Source organism: Pecten maximus, chromosome 18 (genome assembly GCF_902652985.1).
Source record: "Pecten maximus chromosome 18, xPecMax1.1, whole genome shotgun sequence".
Taxonomy (NCBI): Eukaryota; Metazoa; Mollusca; class Bivalvia; order Pectinida; family Pectinidae; genus Pecten; species Pecten maximus.
In genome coordinates, this window is record NC_047032.1 from 17,184,318 (window position 1) to 17,205,710 (window position 21,393).

At 38.8% G+C, this 21,393-nt stretch overlaps 1 protein-coding gene across 3 annotated transcripts in view; it reads right to left on the reverse strand.

The window, feature by feature from the left end:
- Positions 1 to 2,186: 2,186 nt before the first annotated feature.
- Positions 2,187 to 21,393, reverse strand: part of LOC117317060 (hemicentin-2-like) — a 47,540-nt gene continuing 28,333 nt past the window's right edge. For 2 of the 3 annotated variants that reach the window (XM_033871846.1, XM_033871847.1), the window contains 3 exons: positions 6,748 to 6,783; positions 3,248 to 3,283; positions 2,187 to 3,090 (listed from right to left, as the gene is read on the reverse strand). In XM_033871846.1, the coding sequence (XP_033727737.1) occupies positions 3,044 to 3,090; positions 3,248 to 3,283; positions 6,748 to 6,783 (119 nt within the window). In that variant the 3' untranslated portion in view covers positions 2,187 to 3,043. Of the gene's footprint in view, positions 3,091 to 3,247; positions 3,284 to 6,747; positions 6,784 to 7,754; positions 7,814 to 21,393 lie in introns of all 3 variants that reach the window. The other variant, XR_004530086.1, reaches the window with a different exon arrangement.

Below are 21,393 nucleotides of genomic sequence, written 5' to 3' on the forward strand. Positions count from 1 at the left end.
GCTAATTTTATATAGCTATATAAAGCATTCATTTTTCTATTCTATAACTAAACATTGGTGGTCGGATGGCAAAGTTGTAACACACTTGCCTTTCACCTAGCGACCGGGGTTCGATTCCCCGATCGGACGTGAAAAGGTTTGGGGTCACCTGAATGACCACGTCGGTTTTCTCCTGGTACTCAGGTTTCCTCCCACATTAGCAGCCTCGTGCGCTTCCATCCGTGTCAATAAGAGTTAATATAACATGTTTCCCGAGTGTTGTAAAATAAATAAAGTTTACATTTAAAATATTTACAATAAATCGCATATACATTTGGTGTTCAATCTGATATTTGATTAAATATGTTTTCAATGATTTGAAGGAATTTCGGAATGACTTCAGGACAGAAATTATTTAGAGAGTTTGGTTATCCTTAAGCTTTACATATACAGTAGATGTATATAAACCTGATCAAAGGGAGATAACTTCAACAGAAGGATATATGTGTTGGCTTCATTAATAAGGGTTTGTCTCACATTTGGAATCAACTATTCAAAATGTATTCAGTGAAATTAAATCCAAACGTCCATTAATTAGTATTTCCAAAATAGAAAAAAACAACCTGACACATTAACATAATTTAGCATCAAACTACTTAACCTTAGAATTTAAACAGCCCATAAATATATAAACTAATCACCATAGTGCAAACTTACATGCTGTCAGACTGTGAGAATTACATTAGTACAGATACCGATTTCATCGAAATGATACTGAACTCTTATAACACGAAAACATGATGCACTCTCAACCTTATAACTTCACATCAATAAAATATAGTGTTTTGTATGTATAACACCATACATTGAGACATTTACTGTTACATAAATTAAAGATTTATCTGGCCATTACTGATGAAGGATATTTTAGATTTCTGATTTAAAGGAAGCAACAGAACACTATATTTAGCGCCATCTGTTAATATACAGGGACATTTATGTATTATTACTAGGATGTAAAACAACTGATCTTGAATTGATGGGCACGGACAATTATTGACAGTAAAGATTATATATACATATTTACATAAGACTGGACCTGTGGACGGTTGGATTCTAACATTGCGGGTCACAAAACCGAAAACATCGAAGTAACAATGCAGGAAAATACTTATTTATTATAAATATTGATAACAATGAGGATCTTATGGTGTTATTGACATCATTGCCTTTTTGATGAAAACTTTCAATCTTGACAATTTCGAGGCAAGTATGAGATTACTTGTCAATGCTCGAGCACATATTGTCGATTGCCTCTAACACTGGTTCCGACAACGGTGATTTCTGCCGCTAAAAAAGTATGGACAAATTCACCGGTGTTCTGGTACAACCATCATTTGACTGTTGTACTTTACATAAGTAGAAATATCGTGATTGGCTGTTTGTGTACATATACATAAACATTCAAATAAAAATAAACGGCTAAAATTACAGTTATTAAAACAATTATTTTCAAAAATGTTGGCACAATAGATTTTGGCAATATATTGCATAACATGACAAGTATGTGACAAAATACAGCTCACAAGATTTAGACGTGTACTGGTTATAACAAGTGCAGTCTTGCAAATTTGTATTTCAGATTTCTTTGATATTTAAGATAATCAATATTTCAACATATCCTACCATTTTGAAAACAGTCGATCATCAATAAAAATATTGACATTCCATTATGGAAATATAAATTTCATAGTTAAGTAACTTTCATATGTTTATATTTTGGTTTTCAAGATTATGTTTTAAGATAAAAAAAGAAAGACCTATTTCATCTGGTTCACAATAATCCGAAAAAGGTAACTGAAATTTTCTTTGTGAATTGCTTAAATATAAGCAATTAGCTCATTAACGATAAACCGGAGACAATGCAGCCCGAAAACCGCCAAAAATCTCTTTATATGTATGTTTGAGTATGATATTATATATGTAAGTATAAAAGATTCCAACATGAAAGATATTTGGTTAAAATACACTGATTTTGATAGCATTAACATAGAGCGCAACTCTAATTTCTGAAGAAAAATAGTATATTTCATAACAATATGTACTATACATTATGAATCTGCTGACGTGTAGCTGGACAAAAAAAAGAAATAAAGAAGAAAAAGACAAAAAAAAAAAAAAAACCCCAAAAAACAAAAAACAAAAAACCCCCAAAAAACACGGGGTCCTTTGCTGATGGGTTAGTTAATACACTTTTATAGTGTCATCACACTGTAATGCCACGACCGGATACTGTAACATTACACCTAATCGAGTCACATTGTGTTGAAAACTGACCACGCACACAAGCCCTTCACCTAGGCGAAATCGGACATTTAGAAGCCTATAGTTTCATTCTGTGAATCGATTAAGATTTAGCCATTTACTTCTTATTAAAAGCTCAAGTCAATGAGATAACAATGAAGCCTCAGTAGTCTGTTGAGATTTATTACCGAAACCTTGTATTATACCACTGGGCGGTTAAGAGTCATCACCGAAACCATGTGAAATACTACAGGGCGGTTCACAGTTCATCGCGACATATTGTGTAATACCGATGGGTGGTTTAGAGTCAACAGCGGAACCTTGTTTAAAACCACCGTGTGGTTGAGTTAACACCGGAACCTGGTGTAATACCGCTTGACGATTGAGAGTTAACATGGGAACCTTGTGTAATACCACTGGGCAGTTGAGAGTTAACACCGGAACATTGTGTAATACCACTGGGCGGTTAAGAGTCAACACCGGAACCTTGTGTAATACCACTGGGCGGTTGGGAGCCATCACCGGAACCTTGTGTAATACCACTGGACAGTTGAGAGACATCACCGGAACATTGTGTAATACCACTGGACAGTTGAGAGCCATCACCGGAACCTTGTGTAATACTACTGGACAGTTGAGAGCCATCACCGGAACCTTGTGTAATACCACTGGACAGTTGAGAGTCATCACCGGAACCTTGTGAAGCACTATTGTGCAATAGAGAGTCATCACTAGATACCCCAATGTCCTAATTGGACTGTTAATGTTCGCCATTGGCAGGCAGAAGACCCATTTGTACTTCGCCTCCTGTAATTGACAGTAACCAGGAGAACCTATACTAGCGTATGCAAGATACATTTTACAAAGTATTCATATCAGTTTTTCATATCATTCTGGTTTGAGTATAACAACACCGATATACGTATCCGGTTAACGTTTACTTGTATGTAACATAATTACGTACCTCTTTCACTTTGACGGTCAGCATCAGATGTTCCGCCTGCAAATAGTATATTTAAGAAAAGTGTCTATCATATATGACATACAATAAACCAAAGATCTATAATCAAATCATTATTGTAATTAACAATTATCAGCGGCAGGTAAACAGTATTTCATGAAAACGGATGTTAGATTTTATAACTAAAGATGCAAAATGGCAAATACTTTATTTTCAATGCCTCTTCAACAGAATGAGTTTTCATCACGGAGACAATATTATGAGGTATTTTATCAAACTGACGGAGGGACAAGACACGGTCAGGAAACTGACTGTAATGAACGTTGAGTGATTTTCTTTACAGCTTCAAATAGTTTATTGATCAAAAATAAAAAAGAACGTATAATTGGTGTCGTCATGTACGAGGGGATTCCATTTTACATTTTAATTTGTGAGAAACATTAATTAAATGGAAATACATTGTACTGTACTCAACTACGGTGAAGATTCCAAACAATTGTTTTGGCTAATGAGGTAACCTGGGCTAACCTAATTGTTTTCATTTTCCTTAAGTAGGTAATATTAATTAAACAATTTTGGCAGACAATGTGCAACAATGCTCGTATTTCCTTTCATCTCATAGACAGAATCCCGGTTTTTCTTACCCTTATCGCCTCTAATGTTGAATATATTGGTTGTCATTGCCAGTTTTCTGTTGTGATAATGTAATCGTTTATGTAATCCTTACTGTTATCTGTTATGCATTGTTTTTATTACGGATATCTATGTAAACTGTACACTGATTACCAATGACGGGTCTAAACAAATGAGTCATCCTCATTTGTTTAGACCCTTCAATGATGACTAATCGTCATATATACTTTATTGGTCACACTTCTACACATCGGAGGTGGAATAGGTGATAATACAAGAGGCCCAGAGGGCCCTGTATCGCTCACCTGGTTTCATGAGATATGAAACAAGATGATGCTTCAGTATATTTGTCGCTGGTATTGCTATGTCAGTATATATCGTAAGCATTTTATATGGGTACATGTACATTGGTTTTATTTTAATGCTAACAAGAGGCCCATGGGCCTTAACGGTCACCTGAGATTTGAAATATTTCAGTTTATTTAATTGACCCTTTTTGCCCCCCCCCCTATCAGCCCCTAGGGGTCAGTCAGGGCCAACATATGCATATTATCAAACTTTCATTCCATGCTGAAAATGTTAACCAGAATGAATTCCAATAGAAATCAAAACAAATCAGTCAAAAATGTGATTTCCCTATATAAACTATAGTAAAATTTACCCCCTCCCCAGGGGCAAACTTGTGACCCTAGGGTCATGATATTTAAAATTTCAATAAAGCACCATAAGACCCTTCAAACTATAAAGAGTATTTGATTCCACCTTATTTCAGTCTTGAGAAGAAGATTTTTGAAATTTCAATTTGACCCTTTTTAGCCCCGTCCATCAGCCCCGGGGGGTCAGTCAGGGCCAACATGTGCATGCCATCAAACTGTCATCCCATGCTGACAATGTTTACAAAATTAGAATGAATTCAAATAGAAATAAAACAAATAAAAGTCAAAAATGTTATTTCCCTATATAAACTATAGTAAAGTTTACCCCCGCCCCAGAGGCAAACTATAGACCCCAGGGTCATGCAATTCACAATGTTGGTAAAAAACCTTCAAACCCAGCTATCTATGAAGTGTATTTGATTCTATCATATCTGAGAGTAGAGAAGAAGATTTGTGAAATTTCAGTCAATTTGGCCGTTTTTAGCCCCGCCCATCAGCCCTTGGGGGTCAGTCAGGGCCAACATGTGCATGCCATCAAACTGTCATCCCATGCTGAAAATGTTTACAAAATTAGAATGAATTCCAACAGAAATAAAATAAATTAAAGTCAAAAATGTTATTTCCCTATATAAACTATAGTAAAGTGTACCCCATCCCCAGGGGCAAACGAGAAACCCCTGGGTCATGAAATTTACAATTTTGGTAAAGCACCTTAAGATCCTTCCATCAATGAAGAGTGTTTGATTCCAGCATATCTGACAGTAGGGAAGAAGATTTTTGAAGTTTTAGTCAATTTGACCGTTTTTGGCCCCGCCCGTCAGGCCCCTGGGGGGTGGGGACCATATAATTTACAGTTTTGGTTAATCTTTAGCCATAGAAGCTTCCTGTCAAATTTCATAGAATTTGGTTTGTGGGTTTTGGAGAAGAAGTCGAAAATGTAAATTGTTTACGGACGCACGACGGACGACGCACGACGACGGACAAAAGGGGATTAGAATAGGCCACTTGAGACTTTGTCTCAGGTGACCTAAAAATGCCAAAAAGTGCATTAATTCATGAAATGAAATTAACTTTTGGCGCGACCCCATAGGGATGCTACCACACAAATGTGAGTGATATCCATATTACTTAGTTTCAGAGAAGATCTTGTTAAGACTAATTGACCCCTTTTGACCCTGCCCTCAGTTTCAGAGAATAATTTGTTTAAATCAATTTAGCCAAATAGACCCCTCTTGGCCCCACCCCTCAGTCCTATGGCGGATAACATTTGTACAATTTTGAATCCCCATCCAATAACCATGCTACCATACAAATGTGAGTAATATCAATTGCTTAGTTTCAGAGAAGAAGTTGTTTAAACAAATTGACCAATTTTGGCCCCGCCTCTCAGGCCCCTTTGGGGTCAGCCCCACCATTTGTACAATTTTGAATCACCACCCCATAGGGATGCTACCAGGCAAAAATGAGTGATATCCATTGCTTAGTTTCAGAGCAGAAGTCGTTTATATCAATATAGCCAAATTGACCACATTTGGCCCCGCCCCTCAGGCCCCTGGGGGCCAGCCCCATCATTTGTACAATTTTGAATCCTCACCCCATAGTGATGCTAACAGGCAAATATGAGCGATATTCATTGCTCAGTTTCAGAGAAGAAGTCGTTTATATCAATATAGCCAAATTGACCCATTTTGGCCCGCCTCTCAGGCCCCTGGGGGCCATCATTTGTACAATTTTGAATCCTCGACCCATAGTGATGCTACCAGGCAAATATGAGCGATATCCATTGCTCGGTTTCAGAGAAGAAGTCGTTTGATCAATATAGCCAAATTGACCATATTTGGCCCCGCTCCTCAGGCCCCTGGGGGGCCAGCCCCATCATTTGTGCAATTTTGAGTCCCCTACCCATAGGGATGCTTCTGACCAAATTTGATCAAATTCTGACTAGCGGTTATGAAGAAGAAGTCAATTGTTGACGGACGGACGGACGACGGACGACAGACGACGGACGACGGACGCCACGGTATGGCATAAGCTCACCTTGGTCCTTCGGACCAGGTGAGCTAAAGATGATTGTAATTTCTGTCTCCATGATAAAAAGTAGACACAGTCTGCATATCAACAAATAATTCCTTCTCGGGTCTTTCGGATTTGATAATATCAACACATATATAAGTATCTCGTTTAATTTTGATTGTATGTACTCTCATAACTTACCTGTAGCATTTCGATCATTACCCGCTCGGCGTTTATCTATCAAATGATAAAAATGTCATAATTAATCAACATATATGACATACAACAAACCTGGGATGATAATGAAATCCCTCCTTATTGTTATATGCTACTTTAATACTTAAGTAATACTATATCTTTTTAAAGAATTATTTAATTTCATTCGACATCAATCAACGTTAGGTTAATAGAATTGTTTCATCACCAGGCCTACAAACATTTCTGCATAATCAGGGTAAGATCCATATACCCGTATCCACTGTACCTTCACCTATACATGACTAGTGGTCACTAATGAGCCGCCATGTTTCGCTAGCATAAACTGTATAAGTACCATTATCATCATTCTCGTAAAGCCTGTGTATATATATATTCACTATGAATTCAGCTATAAAGAAAAGCATTAGTACCATAAATGCAATCACTGATCCTGAAGTTATTAACGAAGTCGTTTCCAAGCTTCTAAGTAATGACCTTCTCAAGGACACTCTTATTTCAAAACTTGGTATTCCTGACATTCAGAAGCAATTAGCCGATTTAAATAATAGACAGGATGATCTAGAACAATATTCTCGGAGAAACTGCCTTAAGTTTCGTGGGATTACCGAGGATGAACATGAAAACACAGACACTCTGATCATTAATGCGTGTAACTCATTTCTGGGTGTTATGGTTACAGTGGATGACATCAGCCGCTCACACAGAGTTGGTCCCAAGACTGGTCAGTTTCCACGTGACATTATTGTACGCTTCATCTCTTATCGTGTACGGGCTTCTGTATATGCTGCGAGATTTTCACTTTTTGCTAAAGATACTGTTGAGGGTAGCGAATCACCCCCCTCCTCTCAACAACGCCCTTATAAACTATTTGTGAATGAGGCACTTACAAAACAGAGAGCGATGGTATTTTCTAAGGCCCGTTACCTTAAATCTACAGGAGCCATATCTGGAACATGGACAAACGATGGGAGAATTGTCATTAGACATACCAGTGGTGCCAAGGCACAAGTCATCCACCTCAGCGAGTTAGATAGTTACCCTGACCCCCCTGAAAAGGAATCAACATCTCGTGTCAGAACTTTCCAAAAAGCACAACGAAAACTAGTACTGAATCCGTCCGGTCCCTACAGAACCATCCACATCTAACCGATTTGACACTCTTAATAAATAAAAAAAATGTTTATCAGTCTGTTTATCCTCAGATTAAACTGAATAAAGAAATGTACATGTTTATGTGTGTGTATACACAGTCTGCACAAGTCTGTATTGTAAATATGTGAAAAATTATACGTTATCTTTGCGTCAATTTTGTTTTCTCACTGACATTAAAATTACTACATGTACATGTAAAAGATGTAGAATGGAACATATTATTTCTATGTCCCAAGTTGGTATACCAAATGTACATATGTGTTACATACATATGTTTGTAGTAATCACTGTATAAAATATAATTTAAAATTATATGTAATACAACTGTATTTATTTTGATTATTCTAACCTGCTTAATGAATACAAACTGCAGTATGAGTATATCATTATATAGCATATCCCCATTGACAATCTGTCATATATATATATTTTTAAATCACTATACTAGAGTACGTGTATAACTGCGTCATGTAATTAACTCCCATGTATATATACATTGTATAAGAGTGTATCGTTTTGTTGATGACGTCGATATACATATTATATATATAATTATATATATCCGTGTATATTACACGTTATTATATACCTGTACCATCATGTGCACGGTACATTGTACATATATAATTATTCTACATAAATGTAAACTAAGGGTATGTGAATGATTACCCTGAATCCATGCATATCAATAAGTGCACATATAGAGAAAGAGAGAGATGTCATGTTAAGAAAGAAACTTGTACGTACATCAAACATTATTTTATTATTACCATATCGTAAGAGTACAACATATTATGTAACATACTATGCTAAACTCAACTTACCGTAAACAAGTGAATTATAAATCCTATCACTTCTATATAATCCATAGCAAATATTTGTGTACAAATATATATAATTTGTGGCTGTATGTTATGCCATGCTACAAAAGCCAAGATACATGTATATACGGTGCACTATTATTAACACATGATATCAACATCGTGTTTTGCGTGCGCAATTGTTTTCGGCTTGAATTATTTTACACGGGCTGACCGTTCTTTTTATTTTTCCTATATAATAGCATGGCTCTAATTTATGTCGTAGGGTCAATCGTCATCTTATTGTATTGTCAAGTGTATTTATATGCGTTACTGGTTACAGAGAGTGTTCTCTGTTTACCTGTGTGTCTATTTATAGTGTCCATGTGCGTTCAGTGGTCATGTAATATTGTGTCTATATTTGTAACCTGTTTGTCCGGTTGTGTCCAGGTATGTCAAAGTGTGAAGCGCATGCAAGTGAGTGTGAACGTGTAAAAAAGGCGTGTTTGTGGGTGTATTTAAGTGGAGTGCTTTGGGGGGAGCGGCGCACTAGCCATGTTATCGACGGACAAGTACGTTCTACGGGACCACGTCGAAATACAAGATATATACCAGTTACGATTGACTGACATTATCCTGACTACGTGTCACCACGATAGTTAAAGGTATGTAATTCCTGTAATTGCCTAATATTGCGCGGACAAATGTTGAATAACAATTTTACGCGACTATTTGTCATGCTGGTACAGAATGTCTGTTCATGTAATTATAACTTGGTAGCATTCTAGATAATGGCTTTTATTTTCCAGGGTTTTTCCCCCTATCTCCTGAAATATATATGTGGCGACGCTCCTGTCAACTGATAAATAAACTGATAGAAAGAAGCAAGGTTTTTGGTTGTTTCTGCCACCTATCACAAATGGCGACCACGACGAGACGGGAGTATGAAATATATACAAGTTCGTCCACACCAGAACGGGAAAACCCCGAGCGGCACACGGCAGTGTTGGTTTCACATTGAGGCAACGCCCATGTATTCCTTCATTTCCTTTGGAAGAAACTATCAGTAGGCCTACGAGTTTCGACCTCGCGGGATAGTGTTATTCGTCTACAGTGTGTAAAATCTTGCAAGTTTAAAATGTTTGTTCGGAGCTGTGTATTCGCTGTTCTATATGTGCACATCGCGTTCACAGTGCGTGACTAAGCGTCTACGGGACCAGGACTGATGGATACGTTGAGGAATGCCTTACAAACACGCTAGTGACCAGGACACCATTGACAATTGACAAGGTCAAGGCTACGGACACACGTTTTGTGTTAGGACAGTGAGTGCTATGACAATCATTTTTCTCAATGCATTTTTGTTGTATTTGTCTTCGCCACAATGTTACTGTATTCATGGATATTATGTATGACATACTTTATAACTTTGTGACAGGGTTGACAATGTGTAACAGCGAACGGATCGACCTGGTAGTAGTCACTTTACCACCATTGTATCGTATAGGGTTTGGGGAATGTTTTGAATGAGTGTCGGGTGTTCGGTGTGAATATATATTGTGTGATTTATGTGGGAGAGTAATATTTCATGTTTAGTGTTTAATCGTATCTATATTTCTATGTTTTATGTTTATCGTTTCTATGTGTTGACCCATATTTACATATATCTTCATTCATGTTAGGATTTTTGGGGATTTGGTTACTAGAGATAGTTATTGTATCTATAGTTGATATAAAATCCACAGCAGTAAGGTCCATCATGGCGACCGGCGGAGAGGATAAAGATTTGCAGTCCTTCCAGTTGCCGAGACTATCAGGGAATCCTAAAGGAGCCAAAGACACGGTGAGTGAATTGATTAGCAAATTAGATGATAAAAAGTATAAAGTGTTGACCACGGAGGAATACGAACACCTCTTAAATCTGGGTAAGGCTGGACAAACCAGTACTCCAAGGAGATATGGTCGAGGTAGAGCTAAGGTGAGTGTGAGTATGCTCGAGGAACCTCCAGTAGGAAACCTTGGTATTAGAAGATCATCTTCTGTAAATGAGGAGTCCATGTTGAATACCTCAGGCCATCAAGGTATGATGCTACCTCGTACTCCTAAGATACCCCCTTTTAGTGGAGATGACCAGAAAGGTGATGTGACGTTCAATGTTTGGAGGTTTGAGGTAAGATGCTTAATGAGGGAAGATAGTTATCCCATATCTGCTGTACGTCAGGCAGTACGCCAGTCATTGCGGGGGACAGCCCGTCAAATGTTGACTACTCTGCGTGAGGATGCTAGTTGTGAGTTCATTATTGAGAAACTGAATGGGTTATTTGGCAATGTAGCTACATACGAGGCAACATTACAGAAATTTTACTCTGAATCTCAACAAGAAGGTGAGTCTGTTGTAACTTTTGCTTGTAGACTTGAATCCCTATTACAATCTGCCATAGAGAGTGGTCATATTGAGGATACTGCTAAAGATGTCATGCTAAGATCCACGTTTTGGACTTCACTGAGTAGTGAGCGACTTAAGAACCAAACTAGACATCGATATGATGCAGCAGGGACATTTGATTCATTGGTCAAAGAGGTGAGGGCTGTAGATTTAGAGATCAAAAAACGCTGATAAGGTCAAGGGAGGCAACTCTAAAAAAAGTACTCAACACCAACCAGTGCAAGTGGAGAAAGACTTTGGTTCAAAGCTAGATTTATTGGTTGAGCAGGTTACTGAGTTAGCCAGTAGACTTAAATCTCTAGAAACTAAAGTTGATACAAATTCTTCCAGGAATGCCCAAGGCCATTACCAGAACAAAGGAGCTGGGAATTACAAGAAGAAAGAAAAGGATGAAAACCCACAGAAGAAGAAAGATGAAGGTAAGGGTCCTAACAAAACCCAATCAAAAGATTAACCTCCTCTGTTGTTGGGCAGATAGGGGGAGGTGATACAGGGAGCCCAAAATGTGTCAGAGATAGATTAGTCGGTGAGGCTAATGAAGCTGAAATACAAATATGTGGTACATCTGTTAGGTGTTTAGTGGATACTGGATCAATGGTGTCTACATGTAGTGACAAATTCTTTAAGTCTCTAACAGGAGATGTACAGTCGAGATCTTTGGATGATTTCGGTATAGATGTATATTGTGCTGATGGACACAAGTTACCATACCTAGGCTATTTCGAGGCTGAAATAGAATGTTTAAACAAGCAGGATACTTTGTCTGTTCCCATGCTGGTAGTTCCTGAAACAAAGTACAACCAAAAGGTTCCTGTAATCATAGGTACACATGTCTTGAGATTATTTGCAATGTGCGAGGCTGAAGGAGTGTGTCAGGTTTGGAAGACAGCACTTAGTAGTCTGGAAATCAGTAGTTCATTGACTGTGAAGACTACCAGTAAGGCTGTTAATGTTGGTCCAGGGGAGACTCTAACTATACATGGTTTAGAGAGGCAATCTCATAGGCTGGAGACAGCTGTAGTAGAGAATAGTGACGATTCCCCTAAGGGTGTTGTCATTTGCCCAAGGGTGGTTAATATGAATCCAGGTACGACAGCTAGAGTTCCAGTGAGAATATGTAACTTGTTGGCCTACCCCATACACATACCGCCTGGAGCGGAACTTGGTACCCTTAGTGAGGTCAAGGTCATAGATCATTGGAAACCGGGGGTGAATGGGAAGGACTTATCAGTCAATTCACAGATAGTCAGTGATGAGGACAAATCTAGTGGTGAGCAGTTGGATTTAGAGGCTCTAGGTGTGAAATTGAACTCTGAGAACCTTACTGAGGATCAAATGTTGAGAGTTCAACAGGTTTTAGGTAGCTGGAGTTCTTTATTTTCTACAAGTCAGATGGATATAGGTTGCACTGGATTAGTGAAGCATACCATTAGGTTACATGATGATAAACCTTTCAGACTTCCATATCGGAAAATTCCACCTGCCATGTATGAAGAAGTGAGGCAGCATCTCAAGGAGATGAAAAACTCTGGGGTTATTGAGGACTCAATGTCTCCTTATGCTTCCAATGTTGTCTTTGTAAGAAAGAAAAATGGTCAGTTGAGATTCTGTATAGATTACCGGACCCTTAATTCTAAAACCATCAAGGATCAATATACTTTGCCTAGAGTTGAAGATACACTTGACACTCTAGTAGGATCAAAGTTCTTTTCGAAGTTGGACTTAAGGTCTGGTTATTATCAGGTTATGATGGAAGAGCAGGACAAGGAGAAAACTGCTTTTACAGCTGGTCCCTTAGGTTTTTACCAGTTTCGTAGGTTACCTTTTGGATTATGTAATGCCCCTTCAACTTTTCAAAGTTTGATGGAACGCTGTATGGGGGATATGTGTTTGAGTGAATGTCTGATATTTTTGGATGATGTGTTAGTGTTTTCAGAGAGTTTTGAGCAGCATTTAGAGAGACTTGAAGCAGTGTTCACAAAACTTAAGGCTAATGGTCTGAAGCTGAATCCCACAAAGTGTGAATTTTTCAAAACTGAGGTGAAATATCTTGGTCATGTTGTGAGTGAGCAGGGCATAGCTGCTGATGAGGAGAAAATTGAAGCTTTGAAATCCTGGAAACCATGTCAGTCAGTCAAGGAGGTAAGAACGTTTTTAGGCTTCACAGGATATTACCGCAAATTTGTGAAAGGGTATGCTGCTATAGCTCGGCCTTTGAATGATTTTCTGGTAGGTCATCCCACGGTTAAAAGTAAATCTAGAAACCCCAGAACCCCATTTGTCTGGTCTGATGATTGTCAGAAGGCATTCGAGTTACTCAAAGAGAAACTTATAAGCCCACCAGTTTTGGCGTACGCCAATTACTCTCAACCATTTAAGTTGAACACAGATGCTTCATTGGAAGGGTTAGGTGCAGTATTGTACCAAGAGCAAGATGGTAAAGACCGAGTTATAGCGTATGCTAGTCGAGGTCTAAAACCAAGTGAGAAACTTTATCCAGCCCACAAACTAGAATTTCTTTGTCTGAAATGGGCCATAACAGACAAGTTTAAGGATTATCTGTATGGACAAAAACAGTTTGAGGTATATACGGATAATAATCCGCTTACTTATGTCACCACTTCTGCTAGGTTAGATGCCACGGGACATCGGTGGGTGGCAGAGTTTGTTAATTATTCATTTAAGCTTGTCTACCGCTCTGGCAAGAGCAACAGGGATGCAGATGGTTTATCTCGCAAGCCAGGTCAAGGAGATGAATGTATTTTTCCAGAAGTAGTTCGAGCTGTGTGTATGGCTGCAGCCATTGGTAGAAGTGAGTTACCGTTTGCTGAGACTTTGGTGGTAAGTAACTCAATGCAGTTACCAGGAGCTGAGCAGGATGAGGTGGTATCGGGTGAAAGTTTTACTCAAGTTGACTGGATTGAGGAACAGCAGAAAGACCCAACAATTAGACATGTTGTTGAACTTATCCACCTTGGTACTAGAATGTCTGGTAAGAAATTATCTCGAGAGCCTGTGTCAGTGAGGAAATTAATGAGTAATTGGGATCGTTTAGAGGTCAGGCATGGGATGTTAGTCCATAGGCTACTTCTTGATGGTGAAAAGGTGTGGCGAATAGTTGTTCCACAGAAATGGAGGTCAAAAGTCATGTGTGCATATCATGATGATCAAGGTCACCAAGGTCGTTACAGGACACTGTCACTTCTCAAACCTAGATTTTTCTGGTGTGGTATGGAGGAGGATGTCGGTGAAAGGGTGAAAACTTGTGATTGCTGTATTCGGCGGAAAACTGCTGTAACCAAAAAAGCTGAGATGGTCTGTATACAGTCATCAGAGCCGATGGAGTTAGTGTGTCTTGATTTTTTGTCGATGGAACGTAGCAAAGGTGGGTATGAGCATGTATTGGTGATCACTGATCATTATACACGCTATGCACAGGCTATCCCTACCCGAAATCAGCTTGCTACTACAGTAGCCAGAGTTTTGTTTGACAATTTCATAGTTCACTATGGGTTCCCAGCCAGATTACACAGTGATCAAGGTAGAAATTTCGAGTCTAAAGTCATTCAGGAATTATGTAAAATAGCTGGCATGAAAAAGTCTCGTACGACACCTTTCCATCCTCAAGGAAATGGTATGACAGAGCGTTTCAACCAGACTTTGTTAAAGATGCTCGGTACCTTAGAGGAAAAGGAAAAACAGAACTGGAAAGCAGATGTGTCTGCTATGGTTCATGCGTACAACGCAGCTACGCATGTTAGTACAGGTTTCTCCCCATTTTATTTGTTGTTCGGGCGACATCCCAGGCTTGCTGGGGATGCCTATTTTGGGCTACATGAGAAAGAATTTTCTCAATTTCAACCAAAGACTGAGTATGTTAGTAAGTTACAATCAAGACTTCAATTTGCATACAGAACTGCAGAGAAACATGCACAGAAATCAGCTAAGACCTATAAGTCTCATTATGACCTCCGGGTTAGAGATTCTGTCCTCAAGCCAGGGGATAGGGTTTTAGTGAGGAATGTTAACCTTAAGGGTAAATCAAAACTTGCTGACAAGTGGGAGAAATTTCCATATAGGATATTGTCCAAACCACACAAGGATACTCCTGTGTATAGAGTCAAGCTGGAGCACAGTGGACAGTCAGGTAGAGTTCGAACTGTTCATCGAAACATGCTGTTACCATATTTGGTACGAAATGAGGTGGAGCCTCAGGAAGCGAATTGTAGGGCCTTAGGACGGCGTAAAGTCTCTGATAGGGCAACATTGCGGGACGATAGCATGTCCGATTCTAGTTCGAGCTCGGGGGAGGAGGAAGTGCCATGTTATGTGCCAAGGACATCTCGGCAGGGTATCAAGATACCTACAAATTTGTGCGATAATTCTCATTCACATGTCAGTGTAGAGAACAGTGGTTCTCAAGGGTTTTCCACTTGTCAGTATAGGGACAGTGTAGGGACTAGTCACACAGTGGAAACAGGTCAATTTGAAGAAACGCAGGCAAGTCCTGTAAGGTATGAATCAGCTGTTAGGGAACAGAGCCCAAGGCGCTCTACTAGAGTGCGAAAACCGCCAAACCGTTTTGGGGAATGGCAGATGAGCCAAGTGGTTGAGGATGACTGGGTTTTGTGTTAGAATGTACAAATGTATATGACATTTTTTTAATTTTCAGTTGTCTGTCTAATAACTTAAATGTTTGAATTTGATTTCAGGTTGGACACCAGGTGAAAATCACTGATGCTGAGAAGTGAAATTTGTTGAACATGTAAGTTATACTAATTTTTGTTGTTTTCTTCCAGGAACATTTGTTTTGATATGTTCTAAGTAATGTACTTTCATATTGTTGCAGGTACAAGTTATTGAAATGTAATTTTACTTGCAGGCACTAATTATAAGTGTATACCAATTTGTTGTAACAAGTTGGAGGTTATTGATTTTTAATATTCTTGTTACTAGGAAATTATATTAAGGATGTCGGGACGACATTTTTAAACAGGGGGAGTATGTCGTAGGGTCAATCGTCATCTTATTGTATTGTCAAGTGTATTTATATGCGTTACTGGTTACAGAGAGTGTTCTCTGTTTACCTGTGTGTCTATTTATAGTGTCCATGTGCGTTCAGTGGTCATGTAATATTGTGTCTATATTTGTAACCTGTTTGTCCGGTTGTGTCCAGGTATGTCAAAGTGTGAAGCGCATGCAAGTGAGTGTGAACGTGTAAAAAAGGCGTGTTTGTGGGTGTATTTAAGTGGAGTGTTTGGGGGGAGCGGCGCACTAGCCATGTTATCGACGGACAAGTACGTTCTACGGGACCACGTCGAAATACAAGATATATACCAGTTACGATTGACTGACATTATCCTGACTACGTGTCACCACGATAGTTAAAGGTATGTAATTCCTGTAATTGCCTAATATTGCGCGGACAAATGTTGAATAACAATTTTACGCGACTATTTGTCATGCTGGTACAGAATGTCTGTTCATGTAATTATAACTTGGTAGCATTCTAGATAATGGCTTTTATTTTCCAGGTTTTTTTTCCCTATCTCCTGAAATATATATGTGGCGACGCTCCTGTCAACTGATAAATAAACTGATAGAAAGAAGCAAGGTTTTTGGTTGTTTCTGCCACCTATCACATTTAGAAGTACGAATTATTTCGATCAGCTAAGTCTATATGCAAGCGATCGGGTAAATCACAGGGGCTTGTTGAGTCCACCGTTGTTTTTGACATATTTCTTATTGCTGTCCAGTTGTTTATATCCCTATCAAGTCGATACAACTATTAGGCTTATCTACTCCTTATAAGAGCGCAGCTCATCGCGCCCGAAGGGCGCGAGAGCAAAGCTCTCTTTAAGACAACACGTGTATAGGCTATATTTCCAATCAAATCTATACCCTTTCAACATTGAAATCGTGTCCCGCGGGAAAAGTCGCGCGCCTCCAGTAGAGGCAGCCATGTTTGAAATCTCGTTCCCTGCACGGCGAGATCTGACTAGTTTTTCTCTCTCGTCGAAACAAATAACTGAAAGTTAGTTCAAATTATTCAATTCTCGAAATATCCACACAACCCATGTCAAAGGCCTGATTCATTTAAAAGTTACCATTTCTATTTTTCTTTTGACTGACGAGGTAAATGTATTTGCGAATTTGATTGGCTTGAGATATTTTGTTAGTTACCTAAATCTGAATCCTCCCTTTTTCGGTGCTGATCAAATAATTGGATGCGAGAGTGGACTAAGAGGTTATTTTGCTGCATGTGTGCGTTATATAAAACAGTTTTTAATTGTATTATCATTAGATAACAGCATTGTAAGCACAACTTTCCAGGTTACAACCGTAAACCCTGAAATATTACTGAGTTGAACATCCCATTCAGAATGGTGCTGTTGTCATCAAGCGTGACGTCATAAGAATTTAACGTCAAAGATTTCGCCAATGATTCCCGCCCTTTCTCAGCCCATATATTTTAAGAGTTTTTTGTCTTCCAGATGTCTTTGAAATATGTGATAATTTAAGGGAAACAATGCAATATCTTCTGTATTTTCTAAGTGGGTATAGATTGCATTAACTTCAGTAGTTGTTGCATTTTTTATCATAGAATTTTATCAAAACTTCATAATCAAATCAAAATCTTACTGTGCCGATCTCTTTACACCCTGACCTTAAATTACTAGATATTGTGTTAACAAGGCATAATGAAAAATATATAGCTCAAGTTATCATTGTACAGCGTGTATCAAAACATGTGAATGAGGAGTTTTCATTCTGTTTGTATTAGTCTATCCAGAGACGTGTATCTTTCCAAAATCTATATGATGTTCTATTACTAACTTCCACATTATAATTCCAATTGTCTAAACATACAGTGAGGACGTTACGTATACCATTTGTAATTTCTTTCTATGTGTGGAAAACGAAACCTGTTTGTCACAACTTGTTAAATACGCATTGACTTTAAATTAAAAACCTCGATGTTTATAATATATTTCAAATAATAGTCTAAGTGAATGATTTTGCTTCTTATTACTTCAACCACGGATTTAGATATACATACTAATATGTGTCCGTGCTTCAAAAACAAAACAAAAACAGAACCAAAACCCAAAACATGCATAAAACAAAAGACAATATACATATACGTCGCAAGTTTAATCGTAAATACATGTAGTTTATATAGTGATACGGTTGCTTTCTAGCCCTTTTGCTCGTCTGTAAAGCGGCTGACTAGTAAACCGGGGGTCGCGTGTTCGACCCCGTTGGAGACCACTTGCTTTTCTGTTATATTTGGTGCCGTTGACCACTCCAAGAGCAAGTTTTAGAAAATGAGAGGCTTCGTTGGGGATAAAACCTGGGTTAATGTGTGATGGCGGCGAACACATTTGAAAAGTGAGAATAGTGTGGCAGATTTTAATTGCTAATAGAGCACATAGTGATATGGCCGCATTGCTTCTAGTGTCGGTGATGGGGGATTTTGCCTTTAGCTCAGTCGGTAGAGCGGCAGGCCAGTAAGTAAGGGTCGCGGGTTCGATCCCCTGTGGAGGCGCACTATATTCGCTTTCCTGTTATATATATATATATATCATGCCAATCTTGTATCGTCTGCACTTTTACGTTGTTAGTACATGTAGCATATGCAATGTGGCAGTTGAATATTTATGTCATTATATGCACATGTAATCACGGATATGATATATGTGCGATCATCTGGAATCCGACAATGCAATGTGAAGACTATGCTAGTCACATCAGGACAAACATAAGAATTTCAGTCGTATAGATGTAATACATTGTTATGTAGCGCGAAAACCCCCGGCGAACACAACAACCGTGTCACAGTTCCGGAGTCACTCGGCAATGCCCTCTGTGGTAGCGTCGGGCACTCGCTACAATGTCCGAGTTTTGGATAATTTAGTATACGTGGGCCGTCGAGAACATCACAAAACAACACCGTCTCCCGGTTTCAGACTCTTGTATTTAGTATCGACAACATGTACAACAGTTACACAGTTTGAGGTAATCCCTCTCAAACATATCCAGCACAATCCAACAAAGCAACACCTAGGCACCTCGAATCCGAACTCCCCGAGCTCTCTCTCACTCTTCCTTATATACTAAAGTCTGTCGGGCAACGATTGCCCGATCGGGCAAACGTGTCCTGAACTGACCTTCTGACATAACTTGACCAAATCCTGTCGGAGCAGTCGGACAAACTGCCGGAGCAGTCGGGCAAACTGTCGGAGCAGGCGGTCCGTTGACCTAGATATGTGGATACACATACATGTAAATATTTAGATGGTAATTAGGGATGAGTATATGATGACCATAGGGTAATATAGACAGAGGACCTATAAAGAACCCCCAGAGTGATCTCCCGAAGCAATGGGGCAATAAATCCCAAACAGTGTCAAACGTAGACCAGTAGCCACGGATCAAGGTAATTAACGCGTTATCAGTGAATGACCGGTGTATTACGCTGCCTAAAATCTCACGGTCGGCATGTACATAATTAAGTCGGGCAAAGTAGGGCAAATAGGGCACCCCATCTAATTACTCATGGTCAACATAAACCTGAACTACTAAAACTACTAACACTAACATTTCTAGCTAAATATAATGGAATAACGAAATATACTACACTTCCCCCTCCTTTGGAACATTGAACTTCCACTGTTCAACAAGTGATCATATTCTTCCTCTCTTTTTTTCTCTCAATATAAAATATGTGCGATAGATAAAATTACAAACAAAAAACCTATAATTTGATATGTATACATACGCTTGTCGCATGGATATCAAGTGTCCGCCGACGATAACTAAATGTACATGTACACTATTCTATGAACAATACATCGCATGGGCAACTAGTGCCCGTCGATGAAAGCATACTATTAGCGTTCCCGGGGGTTATGTTTTGTGTGGATATAGAATACCCAATAACAAACCCATTCAGGACGCTATTTCCCAACTAACTATTCGTAATACTAACACCATATTCATAATAGTGGAACAAACATAAATTCATTTACGTAAATGCATATGACATTTTAAGATTAACATTTAGGATATTCTCTAGCAACAATGATGATGAATATTATATTTCTATGAAATTTACAAGTACATATATGGCGATAATAATCACATAGATGGAATATCGCGGGTTCGTATAAGGTACGAGTCCAATGTTTTAAACACATTTTGTGACTACACAAATCACGGTAATGTAATTCATGGAATGTCCGTATTTTATGATAAGTATTAACCCTAACGTTTTTCACACACTAACGTTAGTAATAAAGTTAAAGTCACAACAGCACGATATCCGGAAAGTCACAGTTTATGTTCACATCACAGTGGTGTAGTTTCTTCAAATTAATATAATCCAAAAAGTTCTCACATCGTGTTTTAAATAAATGTACTCCAATGAATGTCACAGCTATAGCAGGAATGTAATTCAAATTAAAGTTCACTGGTCTAAATCTTCAACATCTTCCGCGTTTCTGGAATATTGTTTATCGGAATGTTCACTAATTTCGTCCTTTAAGAACGTGAAAAAACTGTTCCAGTCGACATTGTATGGTGGAACTTGTCGACCATTACACCTCGCCTCGAAAATTTGGTTTCTTTCTGTGGTCACAGAGTTTCCTTCCCGTACCGTGCGGGTCATTAGTTTGATTGTGAAGGTTTCCTCAGAGAGAATCTCTCTCCTGTCAGACACACTACAGTTCTCCTCCTCGTCATCGAAACTTGACGTACCGTCATCGAAATTATTCGGCGAATGAGGAGAACTTGGTGTACTGTTCATAGACTCTTCTTCTGGTTCACTCTCCGAATTAATCTCGCATCCATAATTGTCCCTCGGACTTCCGACAGGTGTTGGATAGCCCATGACCTGATCCGGGATGTGTGGTGGACTCTCTGGACTGGTAATTTCCTCTATTAGGTCGAACAACGACTTTGTGGTGTTATCATGGTTGTCCCTTTCTAAATTATTGTACTCTGCATCTTTTGCCATTCCTCTAGCTGTCTCAATGGATAACTTATGAACCCTCGTTAGGTGAAGTTTTAGGTATTCTGTTCGTGTGAATGACCGTTCACACCCGTCGATGTGACAGTATTTGACTTTGATGTTATCGGCATGACTAACATTCCGGTGACGATTGAGGTTTCTTTTGCTTTTGTATATTTTTCCGCAGTCGCCGCATCTATGTCCTTTATCTTCCATTT